Source organism: Salvia hispanica, chromosome 1 (genome assembly GCF_029641045.1).
Source record: "Salvia hispanica isolate PSC_SH4W2 chromosome 1, Shi_PSC_v1, whole genome shotgun sequence".
In the NCBI taxonomy this organism is placed as follows: domain Eukaryota; kingdom Viridiplantae; phylum Streptophyta; class Magnoliopsida; order Lamiales; family Lamiaceae; genus Salvia; species Salvia hispanica.
Window position 1 is genome coordinate 9,770,506 of NC_142692.1, and position 18,106 is coordinate 9,788,611.

At 34.1% G+C, this 18,106-nt stretch overlaps 2 protein-coding genes across 4 annotated transcripts; both read right to left on the reverse strand.

The window, feature by feature from the left end:
- Nucleotides 1-2,444: 2,444 nt before the first annotated feature.
- On the reverse strand, nucleotides 2,445-4,949 carry LOC125224220 (uncharacterized). Its single transcript, XM_048127583.1, has 3 exons — nucleotides 4,687-4,949; nucleotides 4,103-4,293; nucleotides 2,445-2,752 (listed from the first exon to the last, which is right to left on the reverse strand). Exons 2-3 carry the CDS (start codon nucleotides 4,259-4,261, stop codon nucleotides 2,579-2,581), a joined length of 333 nt encoding a protein of 110 aa, XP_047983540.1. The 5' UTR covers nucleotides 4,262-4,293; nucleotides 4,687-4,949; the 3' UTR covers nucleotides 2,445-2,578.
- Nucleotides 4,950-7,209: 2,260 nt separating this feature from the next.
- Nucleotides 7,210-17,509, reverse strand: LOC125222066 (methyl-CpG-binding domain-containing protein 5-like). Of its 3 annotated transcripts, none has more exons than XM_048124480.2 (6): nucleotides 17,278-17,509; nucleotides 16,676-16,762; nucleotides 14,405-14,560; nucleotides 12,817-13,124; nucleotides 7,799-7,915; nucleotides 7,210-7,693 (listed from the first exon to the last, which is right to left on the reverse strand). In XM_048124480.2, the coding sequence occupies exons 4-6, from the start codon at nucleotides 13,093-13,095 to the stop codon at nucleotides 7,553-7,555; spliced, it is 537 nt and encodes a 178-aa protein (XP_047980437.1). In that variant the 5' UTR covers nucleotides 13,096-13,124; nucleotides 14,405-14,560; nucleotides 16,676-16,762; nucleotides 17,278-17,509; the 3' UTR covers nucleotides 7,210-7,552. The 3 variants fall into 3 exon arrangements, with proteins under 3 accessions (XP_047980437.1, XP_088918689.1, XP_047980436.1); XM_089062563.1 differs by having other exon boundaries at nucleotides 14,405-16,069; XM_048124479.2 differs by lacking the exon at nucleotides 14,405-14,560.
- Nucleotides 17,510-18,106: the final 597 nt, after the last annotated feature.

The window sequence follows — 18,106 nt, forward strand, 5'->3', positions numbered from 1 at the left end:
ACGCTGACTGCCGAGCCGTCCCGAATTTTTAATTTTTAATTTTTTTTTATTTCTACTATATATATACAACTCATTGCACTTCATCTTTTTTAATATTTAATAAACATCAACAATTAAAATGAATTAAATTAGAGGGCTTTTGGGAGGGCTGTGATGATGTGACAAGAGGAATTTTTGGGAGGGCTCTACCTATTGTGGATGCTCTTAGAGCATCTCTAAGGGGGAAAGGTATATTGAGAAGATATATTTCTCATTTATCTTCTAAAAAAGGTTATTATACCTTCTTAAAAAGTAATGGACTTTAAGAAAAGTAGGTAAATTAAAAAGACAAACAAAATGACAAATTTTTTAGCTTTTCTATCAAGAAGAGGTAAAGATACCTTCTCAAAATGAAAGAAGGTACTCCCTCCGTCCCATAGTAGATGTCACACTTGGGAGATGACACGTGATTTTAGAAGATGTTATTTTGTGTGTTAAGTGGTGAGAGAAAATATAATTTTATAATTGATGTGAGAGAGAACTTTTTCCAAAAGAGAAAATGTGACTCTTTTGTTGGACAAACTAAAAAGGAAAGTGTGACATCTGTTATGGGATGAAGGGAGTATAATATCTCCTCAAACACACCTGGAGCATGAAATTTTTTGCTCACTTTTTTCTTAACGAAGAAATAACTACTCATGCTACTGATCTAATGGAATTATGGGACTATTTGTTGATCCTCAAAAATCAAAATAGAAATGGAAGAGCTTATGAGCCTATTTATCGAGCTATAATAGTTAGGTATGTATCAAAGACAATCAAAATGTGAACCACTTTTTTGCTGGTATGAATTGTCTGGTTGAAAATTTATTGAATCATGAACACTTTGTTTTGTTTGGAGGAATATAGGCAACGATGAATAACGTACGAACAAATTTGAAACTAAATAGGGGTTGAGCCGGAGTTCCATCAATGCATAGAGCTGGGTGTAAGTTAGACATATATTTAAAACACATCTATGTATTTTAAAAAGGGTATAAAGTTGATTTTATTGGAAAATAGTCATTGTTTACATAACCATTTAGAACCTACCATTTCACTTTTGAGAATAATAAAATGTTCTGACAAAAAATTCTGGCTCAAATATATTGATGTGGCTCAAATTACATATTGATTGGATGATAGTAGATGTGTATTTTGGTAAAAAAAAAAAAGTCTTAAAAAATGCAAAATAGTTCTAATGATATTATATCAATATCCAGATACGGATGATATTTATAAAGAATATGGACCTTGAATGATAATCGTGCAATGTAGTTCTCTCTCTGTATATAGACATAGTGAAAAAGTATTTATATTAAAAATTATAAAAAATATAAAAATTTATAAACTTTATTGATATTTCAAGCAACCCAGCCTGAATACATATTGAATGTGGTAGTTAAATATGATGGTAAATGCAGAGATAGTACTGTCTTTAATTTTCATCAATAAATACTCAAAATAAGTATGATGGTCTTACTTCAACTAACCTTAGTAATGTTCGATCACATCGTTTATAGATTGTTCCAACTCTTCTTCGTCATATCACATCAAACTGAACTGACTTCCAATATTCATGTTCCTCTCTGTATTATGGAGTCCTACTATAATCATCCTTGTCACATAATTTTATATCAAATCGAAACATTGAAATGAGATATTTTTATTTAAAAATACTTATTATTTAAATAAATATCCTATACAGTAGTTTGAATTCATGGAGTAATATTTTTGATATCCTTAAATATATAAGTTCTCCATAATGTTAATGATGCCGGAAAGTAAATGAATGGGTAGATTTTATTTTAATCCTATCACCCAATATTTGGAATATGGATTAATCATTTCTCCCACGATCCAACTATCGTATTACTCAATCGTCTTATTTTTATCTAAAATTTTGACTAAACTACCATTATATATGTATGTTGAATAACTAGAACCCCATTCATGACTAACAAGAAACTAATTTTAAGTCGTACTAGTAGTCCTAAACACAATAAACTAGCCTTTGCCCGCAGGGGCAGTGCAGTTGGCAACGGAGGGGCAGATGGTTCAAATCCCACTGCTGTTGTGTAGTTGCTTTCATCGCATAAGTGTGAGGCCTTGGAAGATAGGTTTCTGGCAGCCAGTGGGTTAAGGCCTCCCCTAAACAGGCTACTGCATACCCTGATTGAATCCTCTCACATGATGTCGGGCCGGAGTGTGGAGGCCGCAAGGCGACGGAATCGCCTTTTTTTTGCTGCAACAATAAACTAGCCTTGCTTTGGTTGCCAAAAATCATGTATGTATGGGAAACTTCTGTTCCACATTTCAAAAAACGACACATACATACTCTCTAATGCATCTGACCTAATTAAAGTTTGATTATGGTTAATAAACCATAATTGAGATGAATGCACCCAAGTTTTTGCCTTAAAAAATTATAACAGCAAAAGAGGTCTACTATTTTGTTTAGAATAATGTAATTTTGGACTTGAAGAAAAACTCCTACACAAAAAAGAAAAGAAATGTTACACAAGCATTATGTAAAGAAAGAAGAGTCAAGAGGTTGAGTTCAGTCCTCTAGAATTTGTTGGCGCTCAAGTTCAATAACACTTTCAGCTAAGGAGCTTAATGTGGCATTCAGCGTCGTCGTTTCCTTAATGCTGCGGCACTGCTGCAGTTGTTCCCTAAGACTCTTGACAACCTCATTCAGTTTCTGGATGCTCTTTTCCTGTGACAAGATTATCTGCAACACCAACATCAAACCAACTCTATCAGCATTAGCATAAACAAGGAAATGTACTTGATCAGTAAATGCAGTGGCTCTCGCCTCACCGTGCTACTGCAACCAGTTTTGGTAGATTGCTTGGCAGATATGAGGTTCATACTTCACAATACAATGTTTCTGAAGTTGTGATTCATAATTTATGAACCAAGATCTTAGTTCAGTCGTCACTAGAATTTCTCCAATCCTACCCTTACAGATGGGTATGAATCAAGCATATAGATCAAATTATAGCACTTATCAAGGGCCTTCGAATATCCCATAGTTCTGATCCATCTTAGTAAATTATGGGTTTTTTATCTATCTAGGCTAATTATTAGTGGGCTATTGCAGTAATCATCTTTGCATTGTTTAGCACACACAATAGAGCATAAAGATCAAGCTACTCAAGTTGTAAGTAAGCTCATTACATAATATGAGATGCTAATTTTTTTAAGCTGCAACTAAGTGGAGAGTTTAGAACCTTACTTCATTTGTTGAAAAACTTAGGAGAGGTAGAGTGACTAGAGTACGTGAGGATTAACTAAATATGCAAACCACTAAGCTATAGAGGTTCGGCAAGAAAACTTGAACTTAATTAATCAGGTTGCAACTCCCAAGATTCGAACTCCACAATCCTTTACTTAATATGATCTCAATCCTCGTACAGCCTATTATTAAACATTCCGCCCCTAATATGTTTAGTTATTTACACACCCGTAAAGACTAAAACGTTTAGTTGTTTACACAGTTTAACGGTATGCTTGATTCCAGTTTCTAATCAAAATTGAGATTAGGCCTTAAACTATTTCTCTAAGCAAGTGACTCAAGTTTGTCGAGTTTACAATCATCAACTCAACAGGAACTTTTATACTGAGAGTCTATAATCAAGCTCCTACAATTAGGCTATCTGAACGACAACAATGAAGTTGATCTTGAGCTGAAAAATCTAACCTTGATTAAGTTGAGGAGGGAACTTTTTTTAGGGAAATCTAAGCTTGATTAAGTTGGGCTTGAGCTAACACACATCGACTCGATTTGGCTCGACTGACTCTAAGTTGGAGCTGCATTAGCTACCGTGCTCAAAGCTGGGGTACAGAGGCCAGTCATTTATGTATTGCCACCACCTATACTGGAGAAGAGGCCCTTTTCCTAGTGGCTAGCACATTAGGAAAATTGCAGGTAGAGCACTCTTTCATTCTCAAGGTCTATTTTCTCACTTTTTAGTGAGACATGAACTACATGTTCTCTATGAAGATGCCCTGGCTCAATTTTGGTAGTTCCTTTCATGTTTCGAATCAATGCATGCGGATTAGAGGAAGCTACAATTACCTTTTCTTTCGCACCTTGTTCCCTTTTTGAGATCTGTTGTTGCTTCTGAGACTCCGCCGGATTCGTAGCCATGTCACTTACCAATTGCTGTCTCCATTCAAATTGGGATGTAATAACCAGTATCAACAACAGACAGACAAGCAGCATTGGTCTTGACATGATTCCAGTAGACCTATTGTCTTTCCCAAAACCTATAGAAATGCCAAAACACACACACAACAATCAAACAAGCAAGCAAGCACAAAATTAAGAAGCGAGACAGCATTATAGTTTTTTAACCAATAATAATCATGATAGCAAATGATATGCCTAAATTAAATACACTAAATCTGGGTAAACAATTTTGATGATAATCAGCACCCAACATTAAGATGAGCCATTTTTTCAATTTGTATTGTGATGAACTTCTTCCTTCCCTATTCAACTTAAACACTTTACAATGTTCAAAAGAAAGCTATAGTTAAGAGTAATTGTTCTTTTCTTTCCAAAGTCGGACCAAATTACCCAAATTGAAACTTATATTCAAAGCAGTAACATTGTTCATTACAAAGTCCAAATGGCGAAAAGAGGAAACAAAAACTTACAGATGAAAACTCAAAATTGTAACCAACGGCATCAGAATAAAAAGGGGCGAATCAGAAGTTATTGAAGGGTTCGCTTGATTGAAAATCTTGTAGTGTTATATTTTGATTGAAGGAAAATGGTGTTAAATGATTGTTTCAGCGTTAAGGTGAAAACTGGGAGCCAGAGCAAACGGATGGAAGTTATGATGGTAAATGGACAAAGTGAGGAAGGTTGAAGAGTTCGTTAATGTCAGCAGCACTCAGCAGATTAGGAGAAGCAAAATATAGTATGGTTTCTACGGGGATGAGAGAACGTTAAAAATGCATAATTACATTTTTTAAGTCCAATTTTTTTTTATTTAACTACAAATTAGTTGAATAATTTTCCATGAAAAGTAGGAATATGATGCCATCTTGACTTTTAATACTGATATTAGGGATGCCAATTGGGCTAACCCGTTCGGGTTCGGGTCAATCTATTCGGGTTGTCGGGTTATTTGGGTGCGGGCTATTCAGGTTATGGATTTTTTGGGTTATAAATTTTCAACCATAACCCTAAACCGCCGGGTTTTGGGCTAACCCATCGGGCTATTTGGGCCTAAAAGCTTTCGAAAATAATTTCTTGTATCAAAATTTTCTTCTATAAATGATTTTAAAATTTTAGATAACATTTTCTTTTTAGTTAGAATCATATAAAATCTTCATATTTTCATACTAGTATTCTACAATAATACTTGGAAAGAAGCATTTCATCTCGATCAACAACAACATAAATTAAAGCTTGTGTTCGTGTCATTATGACATTGTTAGTAACTAATTCTTTGTGAAAATTAAAAATCATATCTTACATGAATCATTATTATAATTATAAATATATTAAGATTTTGATGAGTTATTTCTTAATTTTGTCTTGATTGGCTTTGGTGGTGGTAAGACACTAGTGGCAGATGATGGGACGGTGTAAACGTATAATGATTATGTAGAAAGATTGAAGATTCAAAAATATAAAAAAAACCCTAAAACTTAATCATTTTTAATAAAAAGTTGCAACCCATCGGGCCGACCCGCAACCCGTTCAGGCCAACCCTTTTAACCCGTCAACCCATTCGGGTCAATCCGTTTAGCCCGTTTTATATTCGATTAATAAAATTACAACCCTAACTCGCTCATTTTATCGGGTTGTTCGGACCGGCCCACGGGTTTCGGGTTGAATTGACATCCCTAACTGATATATCTTTTTTCTTTAATAATTGAAGTAGATGATGGGTATAATAATTATTCTTTTTATTATTGTTGATTTTAAATTTAAATTTTTGCAATAAAAATGCCATGTCAACACATTTTGAATTTCTTTTGTTAAAATCCAACAGATTTCCATGTATAGGATTTAATCTCTAGAATTTGACATTCAAGATATCGGTGTGTGATATATTTAATATCCTTTGGATTAAGCTATAAATGAGAGAATTTTGATGAAAGGAATAAATTTATGAATTTACAGTGGAGCTCATGTATCAACTCCAAGGTTTAAGCATACTCAATCTTGTGCTTGATAAAAGAGTAGAGCTACAAATTTAAAAAATGATCCAAATAGTATGATAGATTTATTTTATGAAATATACCCCTAGATCCCATAATAAGAGTCACACTTTTGTCATTTCGGTCCATCCAATAATAAGTGTCATATTTCACTTTTACCATAAATAGTAAGTAGATTTCACATTCCACTAACTCACTTCACTCACATTCTATTATAAAATTAATATTAAAAAATAGACCTCATATTTTACTAATTTTTTCAACCCACTATTCTCTACATTTTTCTAAAATTCGTGTCTACACAAAATGTGACTCCTATTATGGGCCAGGGAAAGTAACTCATTTGACTTTGACTACCTAACAATAAATTAAGCTAACAAATTCAATAAGGTTCCATTTGATGAGAAAAAAATTTCATGATCTAGGTATATAAGGTGGAAATATTATATGGTGTGTCCTACCACTAATATATTTGGAAATCTTATGACGTGGTCCTACCACTAATATATTGCCACTAATATATTTGACAATATATTAGTGGTAGGACACGCCATATAATATTTCCACCTTAGTATATTTAGTCCATGGAATTTTTTCTCCCATTTGATACGGGTTGTGGAAATAGAATCTTTGTCTTCAATTTCAAATCTAATAGTAGTATCTAATATCACAAAATATTTGGACATAGAATTAAATTATAATTCTAATTCCTCTCAATTCTACCATTTGAATTTCATATCCAACGTAGATATTTGGAATTCTAAATATATTGGACACCTTCACACATTATATAAACATTGCACACACACGCACTGCACATTCCACACGCATACATACACAAACACGCACTATACACACACAATACATGCACTACCCTTACATGCTGCACACTACACACTGAATTAAGAAAGTGAGAACTGATTTAACTAAAACTTTGAAGTTCTTAAAACTCCTGCTGATGTTACTTTTTCTTGATGACTAGGGAAACCTACAATGCTACCAAAATAATCCCATGTCCAAATCTGGAGCAACCTCATGCACTACACCAATTGGAGCAAAGTATTCTACAAAGGTTCCTACTTTTACAAGGAAACTGCATTTATACCATCTCTATCTTCAAGAGGGCTTCCAAAAATAATTTCAAATACAAAAGAATTCTCTTAACATTCCACAAGAGAACTCACGCACAATAATGTTTGAATCCTACATAAGCAACAAGTAAAATGTCTACAACCAGAATCTATGAAGAATTATGGTAACAAAAAGACAAGCGCTTTCCATTAGAGACCCCAGGAGAGGTGCATAAACACTATCATGCCTGCGCTTGGCCTTACCATATCTGTTCACTTCATATCGGTTGGGCATTATCTGCCTGCGCGCTGTTGACATCATGTGGTGGTGGCTGTGTATTATCAGAAACAACGGCCTCGGATTTCTTCCGTATCGCGCTGGCCCTGCTTTGTGTTTCGCTTGCAGGAGTCGTTGAAGGCTGCAGACGCAATAAGCATAAAAATATCAGGAAGAAGAAAAACCTGGAAAAAGAATTCAACAGCGCCATTGGTGATACTAAAATCAATGAATAATTTCTACTTACCGTAGTCTCAGTTGCAGAAGGTGCCTTTCTCTTTGGTCTAGTACTTCCTGTTTCCAGAAAGTGAAGCACCTCAAGCTTCGAACGGAATCTGTGTTTGCCCGTTGGTTCGATGTAATACTTCAAAATTCAGGATCAATGTAAATGTCATTTCCATGTATAGATATAGATGAATTGAACACAAATGAAGTACAGCAATAAACTAATCATTGCATCATGCCGATTTTGCACAAGTCAAATATAAATACAAAGGAAGATAAGAAGCATATAATACAAGTAGCCTTTGTTTAGAATGGTTTCCTTAAGCAAACCTTGTCATCATAGTTAAGCTATTAACTTCTGTGCATTTTTTTTCTAGCAGCATGTCATACTGTTGCATGATTATATTACTCGTGAGCTTATTTTATAGGCAGAAAAAACATATACATATATATTTTCTTGTCCCATAGCAGAAAATGCAAAATATATACACAAGCACACTTCCTAGACAAAGGCCTTTTAGAGAAAACAAACAACACATGTTTGCGACTGATCGGATCCACCAAATAAACAAAACAACATAGCTTTGCACAAAAATGCAACATATATACCCAACTTTGCACAAAAATGCAACATATATACCCAACTTTGCACAAAAATGCAAAACATATACCTAGCTTTGCACAAAAATGCATTTAAGAGAAAAACAAACAACACATGTTTGCGATTGATCAATTCCACCAAATAAACAAAACAACATAGCTTTGCACATGGATGATTATAAATGCAGAATGGAAAAAACAATTCCCAAAGGACCATATCTGAATATGAGTCATTATTTGAGAAAAGGAAAGCTAAAGGTGATCAGGGACTGTTTTTGGGAGTTATTCTAGAAATAAATTCATGCCTCTATTTTTCCGAAAATGATGAACTTGTTTTTCTTTCCTAGAGAAGGGCAATATATAATTTTCTTCCATATCCCTTAAGCTGCATGAAAATTTTTGGCAGCTATAGCCAATAATTCATAACTCAAACTCCATTTCATGTCAAACAGTATCAGCCAGTATATAAATAATATTCTATCATCTGGAAAGTTCGTTAACCGCAAAACAAACCATTTTACACAACTTATATGTAAAGTATTCGAAATTAAGGATGGTATATTTGAAAACCACTCTTTGATGAGTTCATAAGACGGTATTATACTATCCTTCTATGGAATCAATCATCAGCGAACACCATTTGTATAATATTTGTTCACCAAATAATTAATGGCAAGTCCGAAGAATGGATTTATAGGCCCATCAAATTTATGAGAGTGCAATTTCGGAATCATCGAGAATTCATCAATAAGATAAATTGCCTACCAAAAAATATATGTTCAGTGTTTCATACTTTCATGAGTATACTATTTCATCACACTAAAGTTTCAATGCCAATTTTTATGGGAGATGGAAGAAAAAGACGCAACAATGAAGGAGTTGACAAAACTCGAAGACACTAAAAAAGTGCCTTAAAAGCAAATGTCTCAAATAAAACACGAGAGATGACCGACGCATGTAATTAAAGAGGGCCAAGTGTGGCTAGACGGTTTTGTCTACCATTTTCAATGCCAGAAAGAGTTAGAATGAATATGGATGGTTATGGTTTCAAAACACTTACATAATAACATCTTATAAATGATACAGTTTATGTGCTCAATCTTCAAACAGCTCACAATCACAAAAGGAAAATCTACTTAATAAGACACGGGCTTGATCAAGCCTCACGTCGGCCCAATTCATGAATGCCAAATGGAATGGGCCAAGGCCTTGAGTTGGCTGAACATGAAGAAGCGAAGAAACAGATCGAAAATTCTTCATGGCTATCGATGGTTTAATGCTAAAACGAATTAACGAAGTTGGAGATGAGTTCATGCTAGGTGTCTTGCCATATAAATTGGAGATAATGTCAAAAGTTATGGTGATAAGTATTGAAAAGATGAGGTTATTGTTCAAAGATTCAGTATTTATTATTTTATTCATTTGGTAAGTACAATTCTTTGCAGATTAGGATTAGTATCTTAAATTATTTATTTACTACTCCCTCCGTCCCAACTAAGTTAGTCGTATTCCTCTTTGGGATGTCCCAACTAAGTTGAGTCATTTCTTTTTTTGACTAAAAACAAAACATCCAATCACTCTTACTTTATTTTATCACCTACTTTACTCTTCTTTATCTTTCATATTTTATTCATCTCTCATACTTTTCAACACAATTTCTTAATCTTTGTGCCCAAAAGTTTTGACTCAACTTAGTTGGGACGGAGGGAGTAGTATTTATCTCACTAGGAGTATTTGTTAGGTTTCGTATTCCATTGTTTTGCCTATAAAAGGCGTGTAGCTTTCAAATTGAATGGGGAAGATTTTTTATTAATGAAAAGATTGATTTATTACATGATTACTCTTGAATGTTCCTAATTCGTATTCTTGTAGCAAAATGCTCGATTTCGATTTAGATATTGACTTACCATATAGAATTTCGCATCTATACCTGGCGTCACTCATTCCATTCTCCATCTCATGTTCACAACGAATCCATCCAAATTTCATCCATCTTTCAAAGTGTGATTGTGTTATTATGCATGTTGCAAGCCGAGGGGTGCCATGAAGGATCCCCTTTACAACAACTATTGTGAGCAATGTAAACAACTAGGGGTATTTTGTTCGGAGAGGTGTTGAAGATTATGAATTATCTTACAATTATTTATTTATTACTAGTATTTATCTCATTAGGAGGATTTCTTAGCTTTCATGTTCGTTTTGCCTATAAAAGGAGTGTAGGTTTCGAATTGGATAGAGAAGCTTTTGATTAATGAAAAGATCGATTTGTTCCATGACTTGCTACCCTTGAATGTTCCTAATACGAATTCTTATAATAAAGTACACCTTTTTGATTTAGTTTATTGACTTAACATATAGAATTTCGTATTTATACCTACGTTAGTCATTCCATTCTCCATCTCATGTTCACGGTGAATCAACACATATTTCATCCGTCTTTCCAAGTGGGTTCGTGTTATGCATTATGCAATTTGTGGGGTTCTATGACGGATCCCCTTCACAACAACTATCGCAAGCCATGTAAACAACAAGGGGCAATTTGTATGGATAGGTATTGCAGATTAGGATAAGAAATTGTATTACAATTTATTTATTAACTCGTTAGGAGGATATGTTAGGTTTCGTATTCCATTCTTTTGCCTATAAAAGGCGTGTAGCTTTCGACTTGAATGGAGAAGCTTTTGATAATGAAAAAAAATCAATTTATTCCACGAGTTGTTACTCTTGAATGTTCCTAATTCGAATTCTTGTAGCAAAGTGATCGTTTTCGATTTAATTGCTTGATTATCGTACAAAATTTCGCATCTATACCTAGCGTCATTCGTTCTATTCTCCATCTCATGCTCACGACGAATTAACCCAAATTCCATCTGTCTTTCGAAGTGTGTCCGTGTTATGCATGTTGCAAGTCGTGGGGTGCCACGGCAGATCCTCTTTTCAACAACTATTGCGAGCCATGTAAACAACAAGGGGCAAATTGTTTGGAGAGGTGCCGCAAGTTCGTTGTGAGCTTCCAAGGGTCACGTCATTATATTTCTTCAGCTCATCTACTTACTCTAACGCTTCTTTCTAATTTTAGTTTTTCGAACTTCTAAATTTGGGCTTAGCATTCTGATCGAGAGGCAAGAGCAACTTAGCAAGGAAATAAGCTTTCCAATGAAGTTGCCAATATAAGGTCAACCGTCAACTAAGTAAAACAATCCTAACCAGTAACCAGAACATTTGGTTAGCTTCTTTAAAAATTAAAAGCGAATGTAAAGAATGATTATGCAAGCCAATCACCAACATGACAGTTATAGCAATCATAGTGGGGAGAGATAAGAAACCAGAGTTTTTCTATCTCCGTTATCCTTGTTTAAATCAATAACAACAATAACAAACATAAGTAGAGTTTTCACTGCTGACAAGCTCAAAACTCATCCTTCTACCAACTAGAAGAAAGAAGAACTTTCTCCTCAATGCTTAACTGAATCCTGAATCAAATTTAAATGTCTTCCTTCATTAAACAAAAATCACTCGATGCTAGAAAAAATACTTCTATTAATACAAATTACAGGACAAACTGAGAATTCCAGGTTAAGAACACATTATGCGACAAACTTTGGGATCCAGGTTAGAAAAATGCCAGCAACCAAAGTAAGGATATGCACGTAGACAAGAAGAAACATTGTTTGAAGCCAGAAATACTACAGCGGCATGTATGTTCTCAGGAAAGGAAAGAGAATAAATTATTCGAAGTGTCTATGCCATACCACGTGTCTGCTACATTATGAACCAACCGCAAAAAATAATCAAGAAAATTAACAGTACAAAATGACTGCAGCATTTAAAAAATGTGATCAAAGATTGATGGCTAGTTTATGTTATAGTAACAATTACGATAAGTCATCCCAAATAGGAAACTACTCATAATTAAAATTGGCATCAAGATTTTACTTGAAATGACACATTTTCACTGTCTAAATTATGGGAAGAGTTTTCTTGGTGTGACATCAGATTAAACAGCCAGAAATTCCAACGAGTTTGGTCTTAATCTATTGGTATTAATCTAGTATTTTGTACTCTTAAGTTTAAACTCAACACATAAACAACCAGCAACTACAATAAGTTTGGTGTTGATCTATTGGCATTGATCTATTTTGTAATCTCAAGTTTCGATCTAATATTCACTAGGCTTAATGTGTCCACAACCTAACTCCTAAAACCCCTAAAATCTGGTCCACTGTGTAAAAGGACTGCGACTAAATACTGGAAATAAAAATACATAAAAAAACAAGAAATGCAATACAGTCAATTGTAAACCTCCTACAAATAAAACAATCTAAAGATAGGACCAACACCGCATAAGATAGCACCTTTCTCGCTCAAACCAACACAAACAATAAATTGATAACAAAAAAAGGAATCTTCAGACAAGGAATAAATAAAAAGAAAACCTACTCGATCAGTCTGTCCAGCTGTGGCTCCAGAATTGCGCCTTCTCAACTCAAACGTCCAGTTCTCCGGAAGCCAGCTGGGCCTCTCCTCCCGATCCCTCCGCCGCGCAGCACGAGGCGCGGGCTCCGCGTCGGGGATGAAATACGAGATGGGCTCCGGATTATACACCCTGTCCGGCATGAACCGCGGCAGAGGCTCCAACTTGACGCTAGCAGGAGTGTGGTTTGGAGCCGGGTCGGTGGGGGCGGGTTCCGTGTTGGGAGGGAACTGGGGTTCAGACATCTCGGGATTGGAAAATCGTTTTGAGGGGGCTGCAATGGTGAACTATGTTTGAATCAAGAATGACCACTCACAAACCCAAATAAATCCCTAATTTTTCAGTAGTAATGAGGATGCCGTATATGGAATTGGCTGCCAGAGTAACATTGACCATTTGACAGATTGCATATATTATTGAACTGCAAGTTTCATTTAATGTACTTTTCCACTTTTTATTAAACTGCAAATTTCATTTAATGTACTTTCCATTTTTTTCATAATATTATCTATTTTTTTTTTTATTTTCCTCATTTCTATTTCAAAGATAAATTTAACAATTTCTATTTATTCTTATTTCTCTCTCTTTTCTCATTATTCTATTATCTTCTCCTTTCTTACTATATTATTTTACTAATTTGCATAAAATTCGCCTAAGGTGGAAAAATGGCAATAAGAAATAAATAGTTTCAAAAAAATTAATTCAAATAAATTAAAACTTTGGTCCAGAAATTTCTGATGCAATTTAATTTCATGAAATACAGCTAATACACATCATGCATCCACTAGATTCCAAATTTACAGTTCACTCTGTATTATTTTACAAATTACTCATAAAATTAGTTAAAAATTAAGAATGTTTCAATGTATTAAAATAAACAAATTGTGGGAATTCTCATAATTCACAAGCTTTGTCGGGGGGGGTAAGTAACTAAACTATGTCAACCTTTGAGCTATTGAGGTTCAGTAAGAAATAATCAAGATGCAACTCTAGAGATTTGAACTCCACAATTCTTGAGTTAATATGATCTCAAATCTCAGACAACCTAGTATTTTACATTCCGCCCCTAATACATTTAGTTATTTAACGGTTGTGTTTGATTCCAGTCTTTCCAATCAAGATTGTGATAGGTCTTGAAACAATTTCCCTAAGCCAGTGACTCATGTTTACCAAGTTTACAATCGTCAACTCGACAGGACAACCTAAAAATTTTTGTGTATACTGATAGGAGAACTTTTATATTCATAAACTTTCTTATACACCTATTCAAGGAAGTAATTTGAAAATCTCTTCAGTCATATATCCTATAATGTCATATAATCAAGCCCCTACTGCTAATTAATTGAGTAGTGTATAAATATTTGAATCCTTTATCTTTATTAATTTTCCTCTCAAGCTGGAACATAGATATCCTCATATCCCCCATGTCTAACTTGCTGCAAATGTAAGTAAACCCAAGTCCCATATTTGTAAAAATTTATCCTAATATCTTTACTAATAAAATGTGTGTCCTATTGAATTTGAACCTTCTATATATATGGGTAACAGGTGTACCTGTTTTCTTTGTCACGCTCGTCCACAGGTTTCAAAACTGGACCTTAAATCACTGAAATATGAAAAATACTCTCATCTGCAAGAAGGGTAAGGTGTTCTTCTCCTACCTTGAACACACAATCTGCTCATGTCACTTATGTTTATTCCAGGCGGTATCTGCTCATGGAAATTTGAAGGAATTTCTGACCATATTGATTGAAAAAATTGTAAATGTTCACACACTCTTTCTAAGAGACATATTCAAGCCTTCAAGGATAATAGGAGAATCCCTGAAATACAAGTCTATAATCAAGCTCCTACAATTAGGCTATCTGAACGACAACAATGAAGTCGATCTGAGCTGAAAAATCTAAGCTTGATTAAGTTAAGGAGGGAACATTTTAGGGAAATCTAAACTTGATTAAGTTGGTCTTCAGATAACACACATCGACTAGATTTGGCTCAACTGACTCTAAGTTGAAGCTGCATTAGCTCCCGTGCTCAAAGCTGGGGATACAGAGGCCAGTCAGAGAATATAAGAAAAGTTAGTCACTACACACACAACATAGAACTTAGACCAAAGGGAAAGAAAATTTATACTAATTAGAGTGAAGTCCAAAATTGTTCCTCTATATTTTCCCAAAAAAACTTTTTGGTCATATACATTAAGCGTGTTAGCTTTTGGTCCAAATCAGCCATATTAGTGAGTTAATTATTATTCTAATTAGCTAATTTAAGTATTTTTTATAAATTAAGTATTTTTTATAAATTAAGTATTTTATTATCTTTCTAATTAGAATGATAATTAACTCACTAATATAGTCAAACTGCAGTTGACAGTTAATTTTTTTTATGGATATGTTCATTATGGATCAAAACATATTATTTGGGACCAGAAGGTAACTATTACTAACCTAATGTGTAGGATCAACAAGTATTTTCAGGAAAATGTAGGATCAAAACATATTATTTGGACTTAAGTCTTCTAATCATAACCTTAATATGTCATTTATGTAGTGCCACCACCTATAGTGTAGAAAAAGGCCATTTTCCTAATAGCTAGCACATAAGGAAAAAGGAAGGTAGGGCACCCTTTCATTTTCAAGGTCTATTTTCTCACTTCTTAGCGAACTACATGTTCGCTATGAAGATGCCCTGGCTCCAATACAAGAGGCTGGCCAGATTTTGGTAGTTTCTCTCATGTTTCGAGGCTGATATTCCTTGGAAAAATAATGCCCAGACCTCTCAGTGGTAGAATTAGAGGGCTTTGGAAAGATGGCTGGGTTTAAAACTCAAATTTCGACAAGTGACAACCAAGTTTGAACATATGAACTCTTTCGTTTATTTTTACTCCCCAAGGTTACAACAACAAACTACATGTTTTTAGTACAACACCTGCAGTCTACATATTTTTCTTAGGTCACTTCTCTAAGTAGTGGGAAAGAGGATGAGTTAAATTTGCTGACATGAGATGGTTCTCTAAGTAGTGGCAGTTGATAAATCTAACAGGATGATATGTGAATATTAGTTGAAATTGATGGTTCTTCATGGTCCAGCGTTAATCGTATAAAATCCTTGGGAGGATAGAGCAAGTAGAATGTGCACTACAGCACTTAAACAAATCTCGAATGGATCATCATAGATGGTAGCTGGAGCAGGCAGCTGTCATGTGCATTTCGCCTCTTCCTGGGAAGAGGATGAAATAAGCTCTTGTAGTTATGATATACACCATTACCCTCATTGTTGAGAATAGAGCATAGAAATACGTAATTAAGTACCCAACCATCCTTAGGGCTATCTTACAAAAGTGTTACGATAAACCCTTTCAAAAAAGGAAAAGAATCTTTAGGAAATTCATTTCTCATTAATTGTGTTCAGATGTTTTCTGCTGTAGTTGTGTTCCAATTTCAATTCGAAAACAAGTGGATGGTGATATACATATACATTGAATACACCAAATGCACATTAGGAAAGAGTACAAGCTGATTAAAGTTTAACACAGATATAGGAGTAGATTGAAACAGTTGAAAATAGCAATAAGGAAACTGCTACATTGCTTAATTAATACTAGTAGATATAATACACATTTTCAACTCAATGGTTATGCAACACGTGACAGGAACTATAATCCACCATCGGAAGCAGATATATATGACGATTTTATATAACCTCAAAAGCAAATATGTATGTGTAATACATATAATCTCAAAGACATGGTATACATATATAAAGTCATTATAACTTCTTAACACTGCTAACCCATGCATGTGGATTAGAGGAAGCAATAATTACCTTTTCTTTCACACCTTGTTCCCTTTTTGAGATCTGTTGTTGCTTCTGAGACTCCGCCGGATTCGTATCCATGTCACTTACCAATTGCTGTCTCCATTAAAATTGGGATGTAATAATCAGTATCAACAACAGACAGACAAGCAGTATTGGTCTTGACATGATTCAGTAGACTTATTGTCAAACCTATAGAAATGCCAAAACACACACACACGAGACAAGCAATCAAGCACATAATTTAGAATCCATGGTCATAGTTTTTTAACCAATAATAATAATGATAACAAATGATACATGCATACAGAGTTCATGAAGTGCCGAAATTAAATACACTACATTTGGGGGAATAATTTGATGAAAATCAACACCCAACATCAATCAGAGCCATTTTTTCCATTTCCAATGTAATGAACTTCTTCCTTCCCTATTCAACTTAAACACTTTACAATGTTCAAAAGAAAACTATAGTTAAGAATAATTGTTCTTTTCTTTCCAAAGTCGGACCAAATTAACCAAATTGAAACTTATATTCAAAGCAATAATTCTTCATCACAAAGTCCAAATGGCGAAAACGGATAGAAGTCGAAGAGGAAACAAAAACTTACAGATGAAAACTCAAAATTGTAAGGAATAGCATCTGAATAAAAGGGTTTGTGTAGTTATTGAAGGGTTTTGGTTGGTTGAGAGGAGCTAGGTTTCACCAAATCTTGTAGTTCTAGTATATTTTGATTGAAGGAAAATGGTGTTAAATGATTGTTTACCAAAGCAAAATGAAGGTGAAATGGTGAGTGGACAACTTGGGCAAGGTTGAAGAGTTCGTTAATGTCAGCAATCTGTAGATTAGCGAAATCCTGAATTCTTTTAGTTCCTAATTACGTGTATTTTCTTCTAATAAATAAATTAGTTGAGTAACTTTCCATGAAAAATTGAAAAGTAGCAATATGATATCATCTTATATTCTTAATTAGAGGATAGTTATACTGTACACTTCATTTTCTTTTGTGTTAATATTTTATAAGTATTGACAGTGTGTGATCGTTTTTAAAAATTAGTATATATATTGGGTCCACTTTTATTGCTCACACTATTATAATTCAAAACTAAGACTAAATCTACGTCCTTAGATTTTAAGATGAGTGAATAAGATTAGATCTTATAAATTTGTAGACAAAATATCAACAAATGTGTAAGATCGTTATTTTGTTATCATATTATCATTTTCATGGTTTTTTAATATCAACAGTGTATTACAAATATTAACACAATGACATGAGTATTTCAGCACAAGTATACGAAAATATCAATGCATTTTTATTGATATTTTACATGCATTATATTGAAATTTTTTGATGCATTTGTTAACAAAAAAAAAGGACTACTCTTTATCAACATCTACGAAAAACTGAAATAAAAATTAAGTATCAAATTTCATCA